At 51.1% G+C, this 20,611-nt stretch overlaps 1 protein-coding gene across 1 annotated transcript; it reads left to right on the plus strand.

Annotated features, from left to right (window-relative positions):
• Positions 1 to 10,205: 10,205 nt before the first annotated feature.
• COG1 (component of oligomeric golgi complex 1) lies at positions 10,206 to 20,098 on the plus strand. Its single transcript, XM_006872301.1, has 14 exons — positions 10,206 to 10,529; positions 11,524 to 11,759; positions 11,897 to 12,078; positions 12,192 to 12,362; positions 13,131 to 13,287; positions 13,651 to 13,861; positions 14,162 to 14,920; positions 15,438 to 15,584; positions 16,378 to 16,539; positions 17,367 to 17,494; positions 18,260 to 18,368; positions 18,725 to 18,834; positions 18,913 to 18,991; positions 19,961 to 20,098. The coding sequence occupies exons 1-14, from the start codon at positions 10,206 to 10,208 to the stop codon at positions 20,096 to 20,098; spliced, it is 2,913 nt and encodes a 970-aa protein (XP_006872363.1).
• Positions 20,099 to 20,611: the final 513 nt, after the last annotated feature.

Below are 20,611 nucleotides of genomic sequence, written 5' to 3' on the forward strand. Positions count from 1 at the left end.
CATTGGCACACTCCGGAGAGTTTTTCCAGAAACAAATGCAATGAAGGGGTCTCTGTACAGAGGTATGGGCAGGTCTTGAGGGAACCAACAGGAGCTGGGTAAGGTGCCTGGAGACTAGGGGAGGGTTTCTAGTCCAATGTGAGTCTAAAGCTAAGAGGTGCAAGTGAGGGATGATGTGTTGAATGTAAAACTGATGATCTGCTCTGTAAACCTTCATTCAATAAAAAGTTGGGCGAAAAAAACAAAAGTGTCATAGATTTCAGCATTGCAGCCACCTGCAGATTACCACAGTAGGACAGATTGACCAACAAGTGATCTGGGCTTTAGGGTCTAATCTGAAACACCCACTGTTTCAGTTTAAGAGACTGTATGTAAAGCACCCGGGCTCCTGAAATCACACCTAGGCTGTCTGTCAACCAGAGCAAGCTGTCAAGGTGAGATCCGAATCGGACTTTCCATCTGTTATCTTGAATTCTCACAACCATACCCAGGGCAAAAGTGCTATGGTGTTCATTTCAGAGGTCAAAATGATGCTCAGCAAGACCAAGTAACTTGTCTGAAGTCAGAGATTGTCAATGGCTGACCTGGTCTTCAGAGCCCAGTCAGTCTGACTCTAGTGTTCTGACCTTTCTGCTTTGTTGCATTATTAGCTTCTAAGAAAATTCCAGAACATTAAGAGACAGATGGGGTCAAGCAATTCTAAGCAACATTTAGATGATGTTTATGCTGCTCCCTGTCTTCTACCCAAAGTGGTGGTGGTGATGTGCTGTAGAGCCGGTTCTGACCCATAGCGACCCTGTACAAAGCTGTAAATCTTTATGGGAGCAGAAAGCTTCACCTTTCTCCCATGGAGCGGCTGGTAGATTTGAACTGCTGACCTTGTGGTTAGCAGCCCACCTTGTAATCCACTATGCTCCCAGGGTTCCTTCTGCCTAAGGTTGTTGTTAAGTGTCGTCAAGTCAGTTCCAACTCATAGCGACCCTATATAGGGTTTCTGAGGAGTGGCTGGTGGGTTTGGACTCTGCAATTGTGAAGGCAGTAGAGGCCCAAACTGGAAGGCTCTCCAGGGGTATGGGAGGGGATGAGCATCCATGTCTGGTAGCCAAGTGTCTGTACACTGGTGTCCGTCCTTCAAAACAGTCCTGTAAGCTCACCTCCGCTTTGTCTTCACTCATTAGCATTCCCTTATGTCATTCAGAACACCAAAGAGGCAAGGTTCTCCCTTCTTTCCAAGGAAACAGAAAGCAAGCCAGCATAAGACTACTATCCCCCTGCCAGCAAGCTCAATTCCAACTCATAGCGACCCCATAGGATAGAATTGAACGGCCTCTAGGGCATCCGAGGGTTTCTGCAAATCTTAACAGAAGTAGACTATCTCATCTTCCTCTCATGGAGCAACTGGTGAGTTGAAGCCACCATCCTTTTGCTTAGCAACCCAATGCTTACACACTGAACCCTCAGAGCTCCTAATGCCTATCATACTGAAAACCAAAAACCAAACCAACTGCCATGGCCTCCATTCTCACTCACAGCAACCCTGTGGAGAGTTTGAGACTAAATCTTTACAGAGGTGAGAACATGGCTCCTTCTAGCTGCCCGCTGCCCATTCTCCTCTTCCATCACAACGGAGCGCGGTGGCTTTTGTGAAATTGCTGTCTCTACACATCACTTCCCATGAGAGAGCTTCCTCAACTCCATCCATAAGGGTTTCTCACATTGCCACTCTGTTCACGCAAAGGTTCCCTCCTATCCATTTCAATACTAACTTCCTAGTGACAGGGCATTTCAGCCCCATTCAGCATGGCTGACCGGTCCCTTCTTGACAGACTTGACTTCCAGACACACACCCCGAGCTTTCTTCCTGCCTCACAAGATGCTCTTTCTGCATTGTCTTTGCTGGTGTGTCTTCCTTCACTTGGTGTCTCAGTGGTGGATGCTCCAGGCTTCAGACCCAGCTCTGGTCTCTTCTGGGTCTGCACTCCCTGTCTGGGTGACCTACTCCTGGCCCACAGCCTTCAGAGTTGGAGGCTGGCTTCAGTGGGAATTAGGATGGCAATTGAAGTGGAGGGAAATGAACATACATTGCCAGAGAAGTCTGCATGTATTTCTTCAGCCCTCAGCTCCTGGTCTGCCTGCTTACCATTTCCACCTGCAGATGCTAATATTTCCAAAATTCCTAACTCTTCTTGACAACCCAGTCTATCTATACCTGTCTCTTCTCAAGTCATCTGTCCCTCAGGACATGTTACTCATGGCTAAAGCCCAGAAGTAATCCTTAATCCTTCTTTATCTTATCCTCCATGCCCAACCTATCTGCAAGCCATATAGATTCTTCCAGCAAAACATGAGTTGACAAACTTTTTCTACAGTGGTCTAGATACAAAGGTAACCAAGCAATATTGCTACTAGGGTTGCATACAAGCAGAGGTATATTCCAAATAAAACATCTTTAAACATGTCTCTGTTGTCTTTCAAGTGATATTTTTGTCTTAGTCTCAAAAAAACCTTCCCAAAAAAGGTCCAGTCAAAACTGGCTTCCAATTGTTATCAGGACTGTGAGGGTTGGAAATGTAAAGGTAGACGTTTTGTAGCAAGGAGGGGAGTGATTGACTTTGCAGTCCAGGAGCGGCGGTCCCAGGGACCATTACGGGAGAAGAGCGGAGAGCAGGACCCTCCCAGAGAAGCAGTGATCCCTGAGATGGAGGCAGAGATGATGATGTGGAGAGATGGAGCAGCTGGAGACTTTAGACACAGAGAGGGAGAGGGACTGTCTGCTGATGACAGGGGGCAGGCTTGTAGTGTATACCCTTTGGTTGGGTGATGATGCTTGGAGGGAACTGTAACCATGGTGATGATACAATATACGATAGGATGAATGTAAAACTAATCTTCTCCCATGTAAACTATCACATAATTCACAATAAAACATTTAAAAAAAAAACTGGCTTCCAAGGAATCTGCTGGGTCAGGTAAATTCAAGGCAGAGGGGCCAACTCAGAAGGTTATAGCGACTATCTTTTGAAATCCCAGAGAGGTGATCTTGGTAGATTTTCTAGAAGGAAACAGGACAATCAGAGGGGCTTCTTTAAGAAGAAGTTTTAAGGAAAAATAAAAACTGCATTGTTGAGAAAAAGAAAGAGCAGGAAAATTTCAATGAGACTTTTCCCCCCATCAAGACAATGCATATGTTCATTCTCCCAGGATAGCAAGGGCTATCCTACAAGGATGTCATTGGGTGACCTTGCTCTATCTACCTTTGTTGTTGTCGAGTCCGTTCCAACTCACACCTCCCCTACAGCCTTGATATTGTCCCTTCAGACTTCTATTTGTTTCTAAAACTCATAGAACATTTAAAAGGAACGCAATTTGAGTCTCTGAAGCCAAAGCTCTTGTTTGGATGTGGTGACAATTGAAGAAAACAGGATTCTCTGGGGAAGTGTGAGAGAGACAGGGAAAGACTGACTTCAGAAGCGTACAGCCCTAGCTGGAGGCTATGTCGAGAGACAATAGGTTCATATTTGGATATTTTTGTATTGCAAAGGTTTCCATGATTTTGTAGCAATACTTATTACTCATAGTAAATGCTTTGGTAGGCCTTACTGTCTCCATTAGGGATTGGCAAAGTGGCAGCATCAATGGGCTCAAGTGTGGCGACAATTCTTTGGTTGGCCCAGGACTGGGCAGTGTTTTGTTCTGTTTTGCACAAAGTCACTATGAGTCGGCACCGACTCAATGGCACCTAACAATAACAACAACTGTCTCCATTGGAGTCCTAGTGTGGTGCTGTAGGATAAGCATTGCTAACCACAAAGTTGGAAGCTCAAGCCCACCAGATGCTCCACAGAAATCCTATACAGGGTCGTGGCTTTGAGTTGAAACCAACTTGGTGGCACTTAATTACAACAAATGTCTCCATTGCATTACTGAATTCTGGCATCTCCACCAGACCCAAAGCTGTCGAGTCTATTCCAACTCATGTTGTCCTAGTAGGGTAGAGCAGAACTACCCCACAGGGCTTCCAAAGCTGGACTGAAGGACACTACATCCTTCTTCCACCTGTTGTTATGATTGGGTGCCATCAAGTCATTTTCAACTCACCATGAACCCACGTGACCGAGAACTGCCTGGTAGGGTTTCTTTCCAAGGCTTCAATCTTTATGGAAGCAGATTGCTCCATCTTTCTTCTGCAGAACAGCTGGTGGGTTTGAACCATGGACTTTCCTGTCAATGGCCGAGAGCTTAGCCACTAAACCACCAGGGAGGGCTCCTTGAGTAGAGACCATGAAAGTCAAATACTGTGCCTGTGAAAATGCTAACATAGCAAACAGTTACATATATATTTACCATAATAAAAAGAAAGAATTCTGCGCCTAAAGATGTAAGAAGACCCCCAAGGAAACGGGCTGCCACTGTGGCAGCAACAATGGGCTCAAATGTAGGTTCACTTGTGAGGACGGCGTAGGGTCAGGCAGTGTTTCGTTCTGTTGTACGTCGGGTCGTTATGAGTCAGAACCAACTGGATGACACCTAACAATGAAAAGATTGGAGGTAGAAGGGGAAAAGATCCACAGCAGAAGCTATCATACAATACACACATACACAAACACAGTCACACCTTAGCCAAAATGTAACCCCCTAAGATCGTGAGAAAAGAGACTAGTGTTTCTTATCGTATACCTTCTACCCCAGAGCACTGCCTGGTCCGGATGGTGGAACTGGACTCCCTCCCCACGTCCCTTGGTTTTGAAAGGACCAGACAGCAGGAGGCAGGAAAAGAGGCAGACGCTGCACCAAGGAAGCAGCGGGGAAATGAAAGGATGGAGAGTAAAGCATTGGATACATTTCCTCAGGCCTTCATACCCTGCCTGGTTCAGGATAAGAGCAACATTTCCCACCAACCTCAAAGGACACGCCATCTGCAGACAGAGGGCAAGAGTGGCCTCTGCAGGACAGACCATGAACTTGGCCTGTGTTATGGATTGAATTGTGTCCCCCCCACTCCCCCCAAAGGAGTCCCGGTGTGGTGCTGTGGGTTAATGCGCCAGACTGTGAAGCCGGTTGAACTGCAAGGTTGGCGGTACAAGCTCACCAGCTGCTCCTTGGAAACCCTATACAGGGTCGCTATGGGTTGGAATCGACTCGACGGCACTGAACAACAACAACAACAACAACCCCCCCCCAAACGAGCTCTGGTAGCGTAGTGGTTATGAATCAGGCTGCTAACCTCATGGTCAACAGTTCGAAACTACCAGTGGTTCTGTGGGAGAAAGATAAAGCTTTCTGTTCCCGTAAAGATTTACAGCCTCAGAAACCCTGTACAGGGTCGCTATGAGTCGGAACCGACTCCACGGTAGTTAACAACAACAACAACAACGACAAAGATTGTTGTTATGTTGTTAAATGCTGTCAGGTCGATTCCAACTCATAGCAGCCCTGTGTGGGGATTCTGAGGAGCCACTGGTGAATTTGAACTTCCGACCTTGTGGTTCACACTGACCTTGCAGTCCTGCGCTTACCCTACAGTGTTGTAAACTGTATAACGGCCCTTGGGAATGGGTTTTCTTTGCTATATTAGTGAGGCGGTGTTAGAATTGTTAAGTGCCATCGAGTTGGTTCCGGCTCATGTATAGGGCTTCCGAGGCTGTAAAGCCTTAAGCAAGCAGAAAGCCTCAACTTTCTTCCGTGGAACGGCTGGTGGATTCTAACTGCTCACCTTGCAGTTAGCAGCCCAACATGTAATCCACTGCATTACCAGGGCTCCTTCCCAAAGCACCTTGCTGTTGTTGTTGTTGTTAAGTGCCACTGAGTCAGTTCCAACATATAGGATTTCTGAGACATGGCTGCTGAGTTTGAATCACCGACCTTGCAGGTCAGTGCTGATCCTACAGGACCACACCAGTTAGTTAAGTGCTGTCGAGTTGGTTCCAACTCATAGTGACCCTGTATAGGGTTTCCAAGGAGCGGCTGGTGGGTTTGAACCACCAACCTTGTGATAAGCAGTCCAGAGCTGATCCAATAGTACCATTATTAGAGTAGGATGTGTCTTAAGTTAAACTCTTCAGAGATAGGAGGAAGGCAGATGGCAAGCCACACAAAGACCCCCTAAGGAATCAGGAGTAGTACTGGAAAGAAAGAAGGGCCTTCCCCCCCGAGAATGGACAAAGAGAGAGAGACTTCCCCCAGAGCCGTCACGCTAAATTCACACTTCGAACCCCCTAAACTGGGAGAGGATACATTTCTGGTTGTTAACATCACCCAATTGTGGTCTTGCTGTATAGTAGTAGTATATGAGAAAGCTGAGACAGCCAGGGGCCAGAGGCACAAGGTGGGGCAGGTTCTCCCCGATGTTGGGAAGATTTCCCCCAAACTCAAGAAGTCTCTAGGATGAGATGCAAAGCTACCTTTGAGTTAAAATGAGATGACGTTATCAATGTGACATGGGCAGCTCTCTGGAAAGCTGGAGCAGTGGGCTCAGTGGACAGGCAGGGAGACATTCAGAGCCCAGAAGAAGTCTGGGTAGGACATCACATGGACACACACAACTGCCACCGGTACCTCTCTTGGCTCTGCACCTGTGCTCCCTGGGAAATGGCTATGCCACCAAAGTGGAATCTCCCTTCTTCTTGATATCACGAGCTTGACATCAAAGTCCAAGATGCCTGAGTCTGACTGACCACGGCCTAGCTAGCCACAGGCTTGCACGATAGCTCTGATGGGCCCCAAGAGTGAACCTTTTCTTGCAGAAGCGGATTCCCACACACAGCAAAGACAGCCTGCAGATCCTGGGCAGCCGACCCAGGCCAGTGTCCCCTACAGAAATGGATCACAGACGCAGCAGGCTGCACACCTGCCACCAAGGAGCATTTTGAGTTTGTGGGAAGTTGTGTCACAAAGTAGAAAGAAGTTCCAAAATCTCCATCCAAGGACTGACTCTGCCATTCTTTATGCGGTGCTGTAGGTCAGTGGTTCAAACTCACCTTGCTCCTTGGAAACCCCTAAACAGGATCGCTGTGAGTCAGAACTGACTCCACAGCACTTTAACAGCAACAACAATGCACTTTTGGAACATAGTGGGTTGCACGTTGGTTTGCTAGCAGCAAGGTCAGCAGTTCAAATCCACAAGCTGCTCTAGAGAAGAAAGACGAGGCCTTCAGCTTCCATAAAGATTTGAAGCCTCAGAAAACATAGCCATAAATCGGAACTGACTCGATGACACACCAGCATCGCCACCACCATGCGCTGTGGGCAGTAAGCTTCGTGGGCTTTTGTCATGCACTGAAGAGGAATACGTGTGTCATTTGTGTCCACTTTGCAGAGCTGCCGTGTATATCTAATTAGATTATTTTGTGGACAGACTTTGAAAATTCTATTATTACTGAACAAATCTGTTTGTCTCTCTGATTTCCAAGTGATTCATCTTTAGAATGAGAAGGATATTCCCTACATTGTAGGGTTACCAAGGAAGGAAACTAGAATATAATAAATGATTTCTTAACAGATTAAAAATCTTTGATGCCTGGGATTTGCTTCAAAACACTGGTGGGAGAAAGTAGGAGAAAGAGAAAGCAGAGGATGATGTAATAAAGAGCTTATTATATCATTCTCTACAGTAGTGGGAAAGGAAATTTCCCAGAGTACACTTTAAAACAAACACAACAAAAAAAACAAGTCTTGGAAATTTTAGAAGGAACAGGCCACATTCCTTTCAGTTTGTTGTTGGAGGTTTCCATTGAGTTTTCTCAGACGCCAAAACGTTTCCTCCTGGTACACCACCCGTGTTCCATGAGGAACTACATCTTCAATGGTTAAATGATGGTTTTAAACAAAAGTAAAAGTCCAAAGAACGAATCAACACTAACAAAAGTAAGACCCAAACAAACACGTGTTGCTGGGTGTCAGAGAGTGAACGGACCTTTCCAGTGATGCCCTAGGGTTTTCTAGGCTATCAACTTTATGCAAGAAGATTGCCAGGTCTTTCTGCAGCAGAGCAGGGCTGGTTAGGCTGTAACTACAAAACTTTAGGTCAGCCGCTCAATGCTCAGCTGTTGCACCATCAGAGTGACACCAGACGACCCAATCCACTACCCCTGAGTCGATTCCAAGTTGTAACGACCCTAGAGGACAGGGTACAATTGCTCCTTTGGGTTTGGGGGGGCAGATGGCCTCATCTTTCTCCCACAGAACGGTTGATGTTGTGGTTAGCAGCCCACTGCAGAAGCCACTACGCCACCAGAGCTGCTTCAGAGCTCCGCTAGCATAACCCCCAAACGCCACCACTGTCCAGTGAGTTCTAATCATGGAGACCCAACAGGGACAGAGCAGAACTGCCCCATGGGGACTCGAAGGCTGTAGCCTTTACGGAAGCCAACTGCACATCTCTCTCCGGTAGAGAAACCGGTCGGTCCAAACCATTGATCTTTTGGTTAGCAGCCCAATGCTTACCCACTTGTTGTTGTTAAGTGCTTTCAAGTAGGTTCTGACCCATAGTGACCCTGTATAGGGTTTCCAAGGAGTGGCTGGTGAGGTTGAACCACCAACCTTGTGATTCAGATGGACCTTGCAGTCCAGCGCATTTACCCACAGCACCACACCAGGACTTCCTGTTGTTGTTGTTGTTGTTAGGTGTCATCGAGTCGGTACCGACCCATAATGACCTTATGCACAGCAGAACGAAACACTGCCCGGTCCTAGGACAACCTCACAATTGTTGCCACGCTTGAGTCCATCGATGCTGCCACTTGGCCAATCCATCTCGCTGGGGTTCTTCCTCTTTTTCTCTGACCCTCCACCTATCAAACATGATCTCCTTCTCCAGTGACTGGTTCCTCTTGACATGTCGGAAGTATGAGAGACGAAGCCTGGCCATCCTGGCCTCCAAGGAGCACTCTGGCTGCACTTCTTCCCAGGACTCCTAAAAGCATGTGGATCCCTTCAATGGTCAGCCTGTGCTTATGATTCAATCAGGTTCAGAGCAACCATAAATTAACTTTTTCTCCAATATACAAAAATCCACCTGGCGTAGTCCATTTCCAAAACTGCATTCAGCTCAGACCTTAGTCATGAACACGCCCCATGTCAGGCTGCCTCCCAAAAAGCAAGAGAGGTAGGGAGTAGTGTGCACAGAGTTCGAGTCCTACAACAGCCTGCAGTTTAGCAGCAAAGGGTCGTCACTGTGAGTCCCCAAAATGGGATTGCAGAAGAGGCTTCCTGCAGACCCACCACTTGGGAGCCTTTGTTGTTTGTGGGAAGTTGTGTGTCAGAGTAGGAAGGTAGTTCCAAAAGCTCGGGTTAATTAGGATAATTAACTCCTCTGGACTCTTGATGGTGCAGGGGGGCTAAGCATTGGGCTGCTAAATACAATGTTGGTAGTTCAAATCCACCAGACCCTCCTGGGAAAAAATGAGACTGTCCGTTCCCATGAAGCGTTACAGTCTCAGAAACGCTATAGAGTTGTTATGTGTTGGCATTGACTCCTTGGCGGTGGAAATTTTGGAGAGCAGTCCTAGTGGCGTAATGGGTTAAGCGTTGGGCTGCTAACCCAAGGAATGTTGGTTCAACCCCCCGAGTCATCCATTGGAGAAAGATGAAGCAGACACCTTTATTAGAGCTTTAACGTCTCAGAAGCCTTATAGGGCAGGTCTACTCTGTTTTATAGGGTCACTATATAAAGAGGGACCAGTCGCTGGAGGAGGATATCATGCTTGGTAAGGTGGCGGGTCAGAGAAAAAGAGGAAGACCCCCAACGAGATGCATTGGCCAAGTGGCAGCATTGATGGACTCAAGCGTGGCTGCAATAGTGGGGTTGGCCCAGGATCGGGCAGCGTTTCGTTCTGCTGTGCATAAGGTCACTATGAGTCAGTACCGCCTCGATAGCAAATAACAACAACAACAATGTAATAATCCACTCAGCGGGTTTGGATGCTTGCCCTGGTCCCCAATTCAGGGAAGGCTCCACTTTTTTCAGGAACTTCAGACCACGGTAAGGCTTTGGCTGGCCAGTGTGCAGTCATTCTAAGTGACCTAACTACTTAACAAATGTCATGAAGATTACCAAAGCTTGGCTGTTCCCAAGCGGGCGCTCAGCCCAAAGCAAACATGGCACCCAGCGGGGCGGAAGTGGGCCTGCCCCCAACCAAGATGGCGGCGGGGCGGGGCGTGGAGGCCGGCGGGCGGAAGTGGCTGTCCCAGCGGCTGACGGCTTCACCATGGCGGCCACTGCCGCCTCCTCGGCTTTCAAGCGGCTGGACCTGCGCGACCCCGCGGCGCTCTTCGAGACGCACGGAGCGGAGGAGATCCGCGGCCTGGAGCGCCAGGTTCGGGCCGAGATCGAGCACAAGAAGGAGGAGCTGCGGCAGATGGTGGGCGAGAGGTACCGCGACCTGATCGAGGCGGCCGACACCATCGGCCAGATGCGCCACTCCGCCGAGGGGCTGGTGGGCGCCGTGCGGGCCACCGACCAGTACTGCGCCCGCCTCCGCCAGGCCGAGCCGGCCGGGACCCGGCCGCCGCAGGCCCCGGAGGTCAGTCCCGCCCCACCTGTGCCCTCCCCTGCCCGCGGGAGGAGCCCCGGCCGCCTTTCCCGGGGTCAGCCCGCACTTCCTTTGGGGGCTTCCCCCGATTTCCTAGTGTCCCAACTCGGGAAAGCGCCAGGGGGGCTCTCTTCCCAGTCACTGCCACCCCACTGCCGCCACGTCAACTCGGAGCACTCCTGTAGCTCAGGGGAGAACTGCCCCATGGGGCTTTGCAAGGCTGTAGTCTTTACAGAAACCTACTGCCAGAGCGGGTGGTGGGCTCGAACCGCTGACCTTCCGGTTAGTCAGAGCTTAACTCATAGCCACTATGTATAGGGTTTCCGAGCAGCAGCTAATGGGTTTGAACTGCCGACCTTGTGGTTCACAGTCCAGTGCTGATCCTACAGCACCACGTGGAGTTCTAAATATACTGGATATGGGATGACAGGGAAATATGCAAGGGCCTGTGTTCAACAGCAGCAGAAGAGACTGGAGTAGGCCTCGGGAATGGTGAAGATGGGGTCCTGGCTTAGCGAGTGTGTTTGAGGATAGACTGAGAGGAGAAGGAGCCTGAGGACTGAACCAAGGAAGATGTGGTGGTTGTGGCGGCAGCGGTGGTGGCAGTTGGGGTGGAGGTGTGAGAGTGATGAAGAGAAGCAGCCATCAAAGAAGTCCAAGCCGGAGAACATTAGGAAGGCGGAACAGGAGAGCAGGAAGGAGAAAGCCCTGTGGGGGTTACTGGTCAGCAGCGCCCCATGTTCTCAATATATCCAGAGGATCGCTGGTCACCAGCCTGTGGGATGACCATACTAAGGGTAGGAAGCCCAGTGGATTTTACAGCATCTCCACCTGTAGGAATTGAACGACATCCAATTTCTCTTCCCCACTGGGTGATACTGAATCAGACTTACTGAAAGCTTGGTACCCCAAAATGCCCCACATTTCTCGTCCACTGAGGATGCTGACACGCTTTGTTTGGCCTCCTCACTTGGTTCTGTGCCCTTCCATGCAGCCATCCCGAGAGAAATTCTACAGCATGGCCGCCCAGATCAAGCTGCTCCTGGAAACCCCTGAGAAGATGTGGAGTGCGCTGGAGGCCTCCCACTACCTCCACGCCACCCAGCTCTACCTGCTCTGCTGCCACCTTCACAGACTGCTCCACCTGGACACGTCCACTTCTCCTCACAGCCCTGTCCTCTCCCGATTCCCTATACTCATCCGGCAGGTGACTGCAGCCAGCCACTTCCGGTAAGTTGCATCTGGCTGAGAGACTTCGCGTTCCTGTCACCGTGTTCCACTATGAGTTTGGGTGGGAGTGTCTTCTAACCTGGTGGGCTCCCAAGGTGGGAAAAGCTTGCTGCTGACCAGTGCCACGCCTTCTCCAGGTCCACCATCCTGCATGAAAGCAAGACGTTGCTTCAGAGCCAGGCTGTGTCAGACCAGGCTGTGGCCGAGGCGCTGTGCTCCATAATGCTCCTGGAGGAAAGCTCCCCTCGCCAGGCCCTCACAGACTTCCTGCTGGCCAGAAAGGCCGCCATCCAAAAGCTTCTCCAGCAGCCACAGCAGGGTGCGTGTGCCCTCTCCCCCGGGGCCAGGGAAGGGGAAGCGTCCAGGGCGCCTTCATTCTGTCTGTCACGTCACCACAGGCCACGGCTTAAAGGAGGTGACTTCTGCTCGTAGGTGTCAGCACCAAGACCCAGGTCTGCATGTTAGTGGAGCTGCTGACTGCCACGCTGAGCCAGGCTCACACCCTTTTCTACACTTTGCCTGAAGGGCAGCTGCCAGACCCGTCCCTGCCATGTGGCCTGCTCTTCTCCACTCTGGAGACTGTCACAGGGCAGCACCCTGCCGGTGAGCTCCTAGCCAAGCGTTGGTTTTCCTGGTTCAGTCACGACTGCCTCATGCCACTGGACACACACAGTCTGGGGGTGGGGTGGGGGTGGGGTAGGGTGCCTTTTCTGACTCTGACCCCACGTGAGTGTCCTCGGGTGCTATCTTGATGGAAACAGGTTGCCAGAGCGTTTTGGTTACCAGCTGAGCATTTAACTCCAGGTACTGAGCTCATGACTATGCAGATGTTTAACGTTAGTACTGATCATTGCTATGAAGGCCAAGAATGAGTAGGCGGGGAGAAGTAAGTAAACGGGGCCCTCGCCAGGGAGGTGATAACTTCAGCTGACCCCCGAAGGTTGAGCGGGCGTTAATCGGCCAAGGGCCCAAGTCAGAGGCTGTCAGTCATGGGAGCTGGGTTGCGGGAGGGAAGGGTAGCCGAGGACATGGAGAAGACATGGCCAGCTGAGTAGAGGCCCCAGGAGTGGACTATGGAGGTAGGACCCCATCCTGAACTGGGGAGCCCTATAGGCTTAGTGCAGTCCCTCGGGTAAATGAGGGAGCTTCCAACAACCTTGTGGGGAAATCCCATGGTCTTTTCATGCCGTTTCTCAAAGCCCTCTGGAGTGTGCCCATCTAACCCTAACCCCATATATTATATGGGAGCACTGATCCTAGTTGGAATCACATAAACTGAACTGACTTTTTCTGGGACAGGGGGTCCTGGTGGGGCTCCCACAGGAGAACCATCACCATTATGCAGGTGAGTTCACTGGGACTTCTCCCTAGGAAAAGGCCTCGGGGTTCTACAGGAAGGGATGAAGCTCTGCAGCTGGTTCAAACACTTGCCAGCGTCCGTTGTCGAGTTCCAGCCAGTGCTTCGAACCCTGGCACATCCCATCAGCCAGGAATACCTGAAGGACACGCTGCAGAAATGGATCCACATGTAAGTGGCCAGCACTAGCCCTGCAGGGCGAGCGAGGGGAGGAAGGATGATAGTCCATGTGCTCCCCGACTCTGCCCACCAGCCATTCAACTGCAGCTCTGAAGTTTTCATTGAGTGCATGGTTTTGTAAAGCCATCCCACAGGGCTCTTGAGTTCCTTGTGGGTGTTCCAGGGAAGCAGGGTCAGCCTGGTGAGAGGGCTACAGACCCCACACTCCATCCAAACCCAAGGAGCTCTGTAGTGGGGTGTTCTGGCTATCGGCACCCAGGTATGGGGTTGTCAAGTTAGGCCCTGTTGTTTTCCTTAATGGAAGTGTGACATCCCCAAATCTAAGGGAGCCTGGGGTACCTGGTCTTGTTGCAGTTGTAGTGAAGACATTAGAAACGGGCTCACCGGTCTGCTGATGTTCGTGAAGAACATGAAAGGCCTTGCGGGAGCCCGGGATGCCATCTGGGAGCTGCTCACCAGCGAGTCCACCAATCACAGCTGGGACGTGATCTGCCAGCGGCTTCTGGAGAGGCGGCTGCTGCTATGGGAGGACCTGATGCAACGGCTCTTCCTGGACCGACTGCAAGTGAGCAGGGCCCTTCTTAGTGCAGGCTGCCTTGCTACCTTACCCCAGGGGGATCCTCTGGGTAAAGGAGCCATTGAAATGACTAGAAATCTGGCTCTAGGCTGAAGAAAGAGCAGGACTCCATCCATTGGCAGGCATGTGCCCACATCCGACAGTAACGGCGTCTTTGTTCTCTGCCAGTACCCATGCCCGCTTTCCAAGCACAAAGAACACTCTGCATGCTCGGAAACACTGCTGCTGTAATTCTTATCTTAGTTTCCGTTAGGGAATTGTGATCAGAACTCTCTCATTCTCTTCCAGACTCTGATGCAGGAAGGCTTTGGGGCTATCTCCAGTAGCTCCCAGGAGCTCCTGATACCAGCCTTGCAGGAGCTCGCCTCCAATGCCCACAACTCCACTGCAAGCAAGCACGTCCAGTTTGAGCACAACATGTCTCTGTTTCTCTGGACAGAGAGTCCGAATGACCTGCCCCCTGATGCCGCCTGGGTCAACGTGGCCAACCGAACTCAGTTTTCCAGCAGTGGGCTTGCTATGAAAGCTCACGCCATTAGCCCCTGTGTACAGAGCTTCTGTTCTGCCTTCGACGCCAAACTCAAGGTTCAGCTGGACGACCTCCAGGCTTACCTCCCCGCTGAGGACCCGTCACGGCTGTCCAAGGACATGTCCCCCCAGAGCTCTGCCTTTGACCGGTATGCAGATGCTGCGACTGTGCAGGAGATGCTCCGGACACACGCCGTAGCCTGCGTCGAGCACGTCATGGACTGCATCCGCGCCCAACTGCAGAGCACCCAGGAAGCCATGCGCGGGCAGGGGGAGGTCCTCTTCATGGCCCGGCTCTGCCAGTCCCTGGGCGAACTGTGTCCCTACCTGAAGCAGTGCATCCTGGGGAGATCGGGGAGTTTGGAGAAACCAGCCCGGGAGTCGAGAGCCCTGAAGAAACACGGGAAGGGTAAAGGTCAGGACCTCAGGCCACTGCAGAACAAGTGGCAGGAAGTGCAGAGCCGCCTGCTCCAGCAGAGCGTGATGGCATACCGCGTGTGGAGCTCGGCGGTTGTGGAAGTGAGTGGCTGATACAGCAGGCGACACACAACCCTCCCTGTCGTCCCCACCGTAGCCAGAGCAGGGCCGGCTCCCCACATTGTGCCTCCTCCCCATTCTTGCCCTGCTCACCTGGGGTCCCCTCACTTCATCTTGAGCTCATCATGTGGCGACTTAAGCTACATCCTTTAGTGGAAAGACAATGCCAGTTCCTATTCCCACTGGTTACTTCCACTCTTAGACCGCAGAAAATGAGTATCTTTGTATCGGCCTACACTCCACAGTCTGTATTTTGATGACGTGGAGATTCTCTTTATGTGACAAATGTCTCTGAGTGTCCTCTTCCCTAGGTCAACCTTGTAGGTTCTGGTAGTCTCTTACAAGATGGGAGCAAGGATGCCCTTCACGAATCCCTGGTCCCAGTAATTGGGCAAAAGCAGATATTTGCCTCTCACCACCCCACCCATGCCTATGTCCACTCTAAACATCCTCAACAGAGGCCCTCCGTTGGCTGTCACTGCCTGCCTTTGATACCCAGGTTCTGGTCTGTGGATTCACCCAATCATTACTGCTTGATGAGGCCGGCTTGATCCTGGCCACGGCCACCAGCTGGGATGAGCGAGAGGTCCAGGAGGAGACCGAGTCAGGCAGCAGTGTCACATCCAAGATCCGACTGCCCGCTCAGGTAACAGGGTCCCTGGGCCAGAGACTACAGGCTGGAAAAGAAGGGTGTCCTGTGGGGAGGGAGAAGGCTTGAGACAGCATATCCCAGCGAGCACTGAGGAATGGCAGGTCGACTTGGTCACTTTCTACTTCGGTGCAGGGTGGATGGCCAGCGGCCAAATCCATAGCAAAGCGTTGTCGAGAGGGCATCCGTGAGGGGCTCAGTTACAGAAGTGTTGTTGAGTGCCTGTGATTGGTTCCCACTCATAGCGACCCTGTATAGGGTTTCCAAGGAGCGACTGGTGCATCTGAACCGCCAACCTTGTGGTTCTGCTGACCTTGCAGTCCTGCGCTTATCCTATAGTGAGTGCCACACCAGGAGTCCATTATAGAACTACCTGCCCTGACACAGGAACCCTGGTGGGTCGCTCACTGAGACCTCCAGTCCACCAAAGGCACCTCCGGGGAAAGACATAGCAGTCGGCTTCTGTAAAGATGACAGTCTGCAGCACCCTGTTCTGTCCTGTTCAATAGGGTTGCTGGGAGTCGGAACGGAAGTTTGGTTTTAGTTAGCCTGAAATAAACACAGGGGAGAGCCTAGCTTACGGAGTTGGTCCCTCTCAGGCTAAGGAGGGAAAGACAGCCGACTTCGCTTCACAGAGGAATGTTTGTCTGAACTGGTTTACCTGTCTGGACATCTGCTCTGAGGCGTCAGATGCCAGGGTAGAAGCCTTACGAGGTTCAGTGGATCCACTTTGAACACATCTGGTGTGACTGGGGCCAATTGGCAACCTGACTTTGCTTTGTTCTTTCAGCCGTCCTGGTATGTGCAGTCCTTCTTGTTTAGCTTATGCCAGGAGATCAATCGGGTCGGAGGCCATACCCTCCCAAAGGTGACGTTGCAGGAGATGCTGAAAAGCTGTCTGGCTCAAATAGTAGCTGCCTATGAGAAACTTTCCGAAGAAAAGCAGACTAAGGTAGGTCTTAGGGTTTTTCCCTGAAAACATTAAAAACCTCAGAGTCTAGGGCTGGGCAGCTCCATCAGGGACCGGGATGGTTAAGGTCACCCAGTGACTGCCTGTTCTGTGAGTGATTACACCCACTCTCAGCAGGTAGCAAAGGGTGCACGCTTTCAGCACGTGGGGCACGGGCAGATGGAGGGAGAGCTTGCTGCCTCAGGGTCAGGCATGACCTCAGAGACTGGGGTGGTTGAGGACGTGGGATGGGTTGCATAGAGGTCCCTGTGTTGGGGAGGTAGGCATCTCCCAGCTTTCCCTTCCCACTGGCTCTGCTGTGACCAGATATCCCCACCTCCATGACATTTGTTCACCTCTTGAGTAAACTATCCAGCTCTTGATTTCTAGAAGTATCCAGGTTGGTGTTCTGTGCCCTGTGCACCAGAGTAGCTCTCTTCCTGCTAATAGGTTTTTCTCAGTCCAGTCCAGTTCGCCCTCCTCAGCTCCTGCATGGCCTTTTTGATGGGCTCGGTCCATCTCTTCCTTGCTGTTAGGTTGTGAGTTTCTTAAAGACCACATATACAGCATAAGCTGTTCAATTTCTATTGTGGCCATTATTGTTAAATGCCATCAAGTTGGTTCCAACTCCCGGTGATTCTGTGTAGGGTTTCCCAAGGAGCCAAACTTGGTTGAGTACTAGGCCTGCGGCACCATCCAGGACTCGGCTGTGGCTCTACGTGTGTGGGGAACAGCTGCTCTGACCCTCTGACCGCTTAGAGCAGAAGCTGTCTCGACATCCCCCCTAACCAGTCCTCTCTCTTGGGGCTGGGCTGGGAATCCGTTTGCAGAAAGAAGGCGCGTTTCCTATAACCCAGAACCAGGCGCTCCAGCTCTTGTTTGACCTTCGCTACCTCAGTGTCGTTCTGACCTCCAAGAGTGAGGAGGGCAAAAGTGGCCGCAGCCGACATGACTCCAGGTAGGGTCCCTCCCTCTGCCTGCCTCCAGAACCTTTCTCATTGCACGTGAATCCTGTTTGTCCCAACTAGGGGCCGCAAGCCTCAGTCACAGCCCTTACAAAATAGCAAACTTAAAAATTAGCTTGTTTTATTTGATCAAACGTTTAATTAGCTCACCCCTAATGTGATGGCTGGACTTTGGGGTGTAGCTGTAAAATCAGCACTGGATTGCAAACCACAAGGTCGGAAGTTCAAACCCACCAGCTGCTGCTTGGAAAGCCTACACAGGGTTGCTGTGAGTCAGAATAACTCAACACCAGTTAACAGGATGACTGGAACTACGGTTGCCTTGGCAGGGTGCACATATCTCCCTGTTTTAAACCCTAAAAGCTGTTACCAGCATCTTAAACACCTGCTGGAGAAATCCCAGGTCAGGTGGAGGAGGTGGAGACTCTTTATCTCTTCTCAGTCAGTCTAGCAACTATTGGCTAGCATTTGGGCCCTCAGTCCCCTTCCTCAAAGCAGAACATGGGAAAGGAGTAGTCTTTACGTAGCCGGAAGGTGTCTGCCTCACAAGTGTCTGCCTTTGACAGGGTGCAACTTAACAAACTCTGCTCCCTAGCTCCATTGGAAAAGTATGTGTTCTTTCTCTGGGTGGTTCCGGCTCTCACAGGTTTCACTGTCCGGCTGAGTGAGCCCTGGGCAGCATCACTTAAAGCACAAGTGGTACCAAGCTGGGTTTAATTCTGACAAAAGTGTGGAAACTAAGCCACTCGTCTTTTCAGAACCGAGAAGGTGGTCGACTACTTGGAGGCATTTGTGGATCCCTTTGACCTGGATGTCTTCACACCACACCTCAACAGCAATCTCAACCGCCTGGTCCAGCGAACGTCTGTAAGTGACATCAGGGTGAGCCTGTTGCAGTGCTGGCCGGCGAGGCCCCAACAGCTGACTTCTAAGGGCTGAAGGCGGGATTTGATCAAAGCTCCCACGTTCAGGCACCCATATCTGGCCCCGAAGGCTGTAGGGTAGGTTAGGGTTACCCAGGCCTCAGAACACTGTCAAACAGCTGCCCCTGAGGTTCTATCCGTGACAGCGAGAAACTCATTTTGGAGTATTCGCATTCTCCAAAGAACATTCTCCCAAACACTGGATAGAACCAAAACCGTGACTGTTTAGTAACAGATGTTACTTTGCCTCTCACCAGAGTGAAGGCAGCATTTTTTTGTGCTCCTTTTCTCATCTGCCAGGTTCTGTTTGGACTGATTACTGGTACAGAGAACCATTTCACTCCAAGGAGCAGTACATTCAACTCCCAAGAACCCCACAATATCCTGCCCTTGGCTGCCAGTCCCATCAGGTAATGGTCTAAGAGGCTTTGGCTGGGCCCCAACACTTCCTGTTCACACCGCTGAAATGCCTCCATCTTGTCTTGGAGGTTTGGACTACTTCCGCTGAGCATGACGAGCACGCGCAAGGCCAGGTTAACCAGCAGAACCACTGCACCCAAAGCCCTGGTGAGTGCAAAGAACAGAGGTTCCTGCCCATCCAAGCCGCCCTGCCCCTTTAAATAAGCGATAAAAGAACTGAGGGACAAAATGCACTAATGCTGCTTTTAATGGTGGCGCGAAAGAGAATTACAAGGTCTTCCTAGGTGGAGCTATGAGAAGTTTCAGGGGTGCTCACTGGCACTACCAAGGTAGCCTCAGGCTGCCACGAGACTGCACAGGCCCTTAGACACGGGCAAAGGGGACCTCTTCCTCTGAGAGGGGAAGTGAGTAACTGGCCAATCTAGTGCTGAGCCAGCGTATTGGGGAGGGAGGCAGTTTTATATGGGGCCAAAGAAATGGTCAAGCCCCACCCATCACTTTCCGTTGGGTGGGAAATAAAGGCAGTTTGCTCTCGTCTTCAGTTGCACGTGGTGGTGGTAACACACATTTTGTTTCGGTAGGATGGCACCCTTTAAGCCTGCAGGAGCCCTCTGGTATTTCTGGATTGTGTGTGTACCCGTGTTTGAAACCTCAAACGCTTGCTCTTTACAGCACTTGGTGGTTGTTGGCTTTACTGTTTATAAGCAAAAGTATCAGCAATATAACCTTTCCCAGTTCCCTGCCACCAATCTTATTAAGATCCAAAATTGTCACCCACCATCTGGGTTTAAAATTTGAGAGATGGAAGAAGAAAGAGTTCTTGCAGACAGGCCCCTCCACCTGTGTGAGGTCTGTACTGTTCCTTGTTCCCTAACGCCTAAGTAACTGGCCTCCACGTTCTCTCACATCATGGACTTTTCCTAAGACAGTCCTCATTGTCCAGTGTCGTCCTCCTCCCTCCGTGGTATTCAAATCCTGCCAAGCAGCCCAAGTCCGACTCGAGCGACCCGCGGTGTGTGTGCTGTGTGGGCTTGCACGTAGCGCAGACTAGAGGGTGTGAGCCAGCACGAGGCTCCGGTGGTTCTCTAAGGCACTTTCCTCTGTTTCCAACGGCAGGCCGCACTTCCGGCTCTCACTAGGGCAGAAGACCCAATGCATCCTGGTGCTGTGTTCAGACAACTGGTCAGTGAGGAGGAAGACACGTCCTCGTCATCATTATTCAAACTCGGATGGCTCGCCAGTATGACCAAGTAGCTTGGAAACAGCTCCCTCTCCTCAATAAACACTACTGTTTCTTCTATGGGTGCTCTCTGCTCATTTCTTAACCAAGCCACACCAGCCTTTCTGATTTCCAGGGTGGAATGAGACCCCTTAGGGACGGTGCCAGGTGACTCCTTTCCCAGTGGCTTCAGTGTCTTCATTCCTAATGCAATGGGCCCAACTACCCACGAGACCCCAGGAGCTCCCCAAGTAACAAGTCTGACAGCGCACAGTTCTCCAGTCTGAAGTGCAGCCTCCGGAGGCGGCAGGATCCTCGAGCTATCTAGGGACACAGGAGTCGGGCACGAAGACCTGCACAGAGGGAAGGTGCGTCCCTTCCGTGGTCTCAACTGGATCTGCGTGCTCTCCTGCTGGAAAGGAGAAAAGACTTGGAACAGGACAATTACACACTAGGAGGTAGAACAGCAGTTCATTTCAGTGCCAGACAGAACCAAGCTTACCGGAGTGGGGAGAAACGTACGTTGTCTTCATGGAAACTAGATACTC

Source organism: Chrysochloris asiatica, unplaced genomic scaffold (assembly GCF_000296735.1).
Source record: "Chrysochloris asiatica unplaced genomic scaffold, ChrAsi1.0 scaffold00192, whole genome shotgun sequence".
In the NCBI taxonomy this organism is placed as follows: Eukaryota; Metazoa; Chordata; class Mammalia; order Afrosoricida; family Chrysochloridae; genus Chrysochloris; species Chrysochloris asiatica.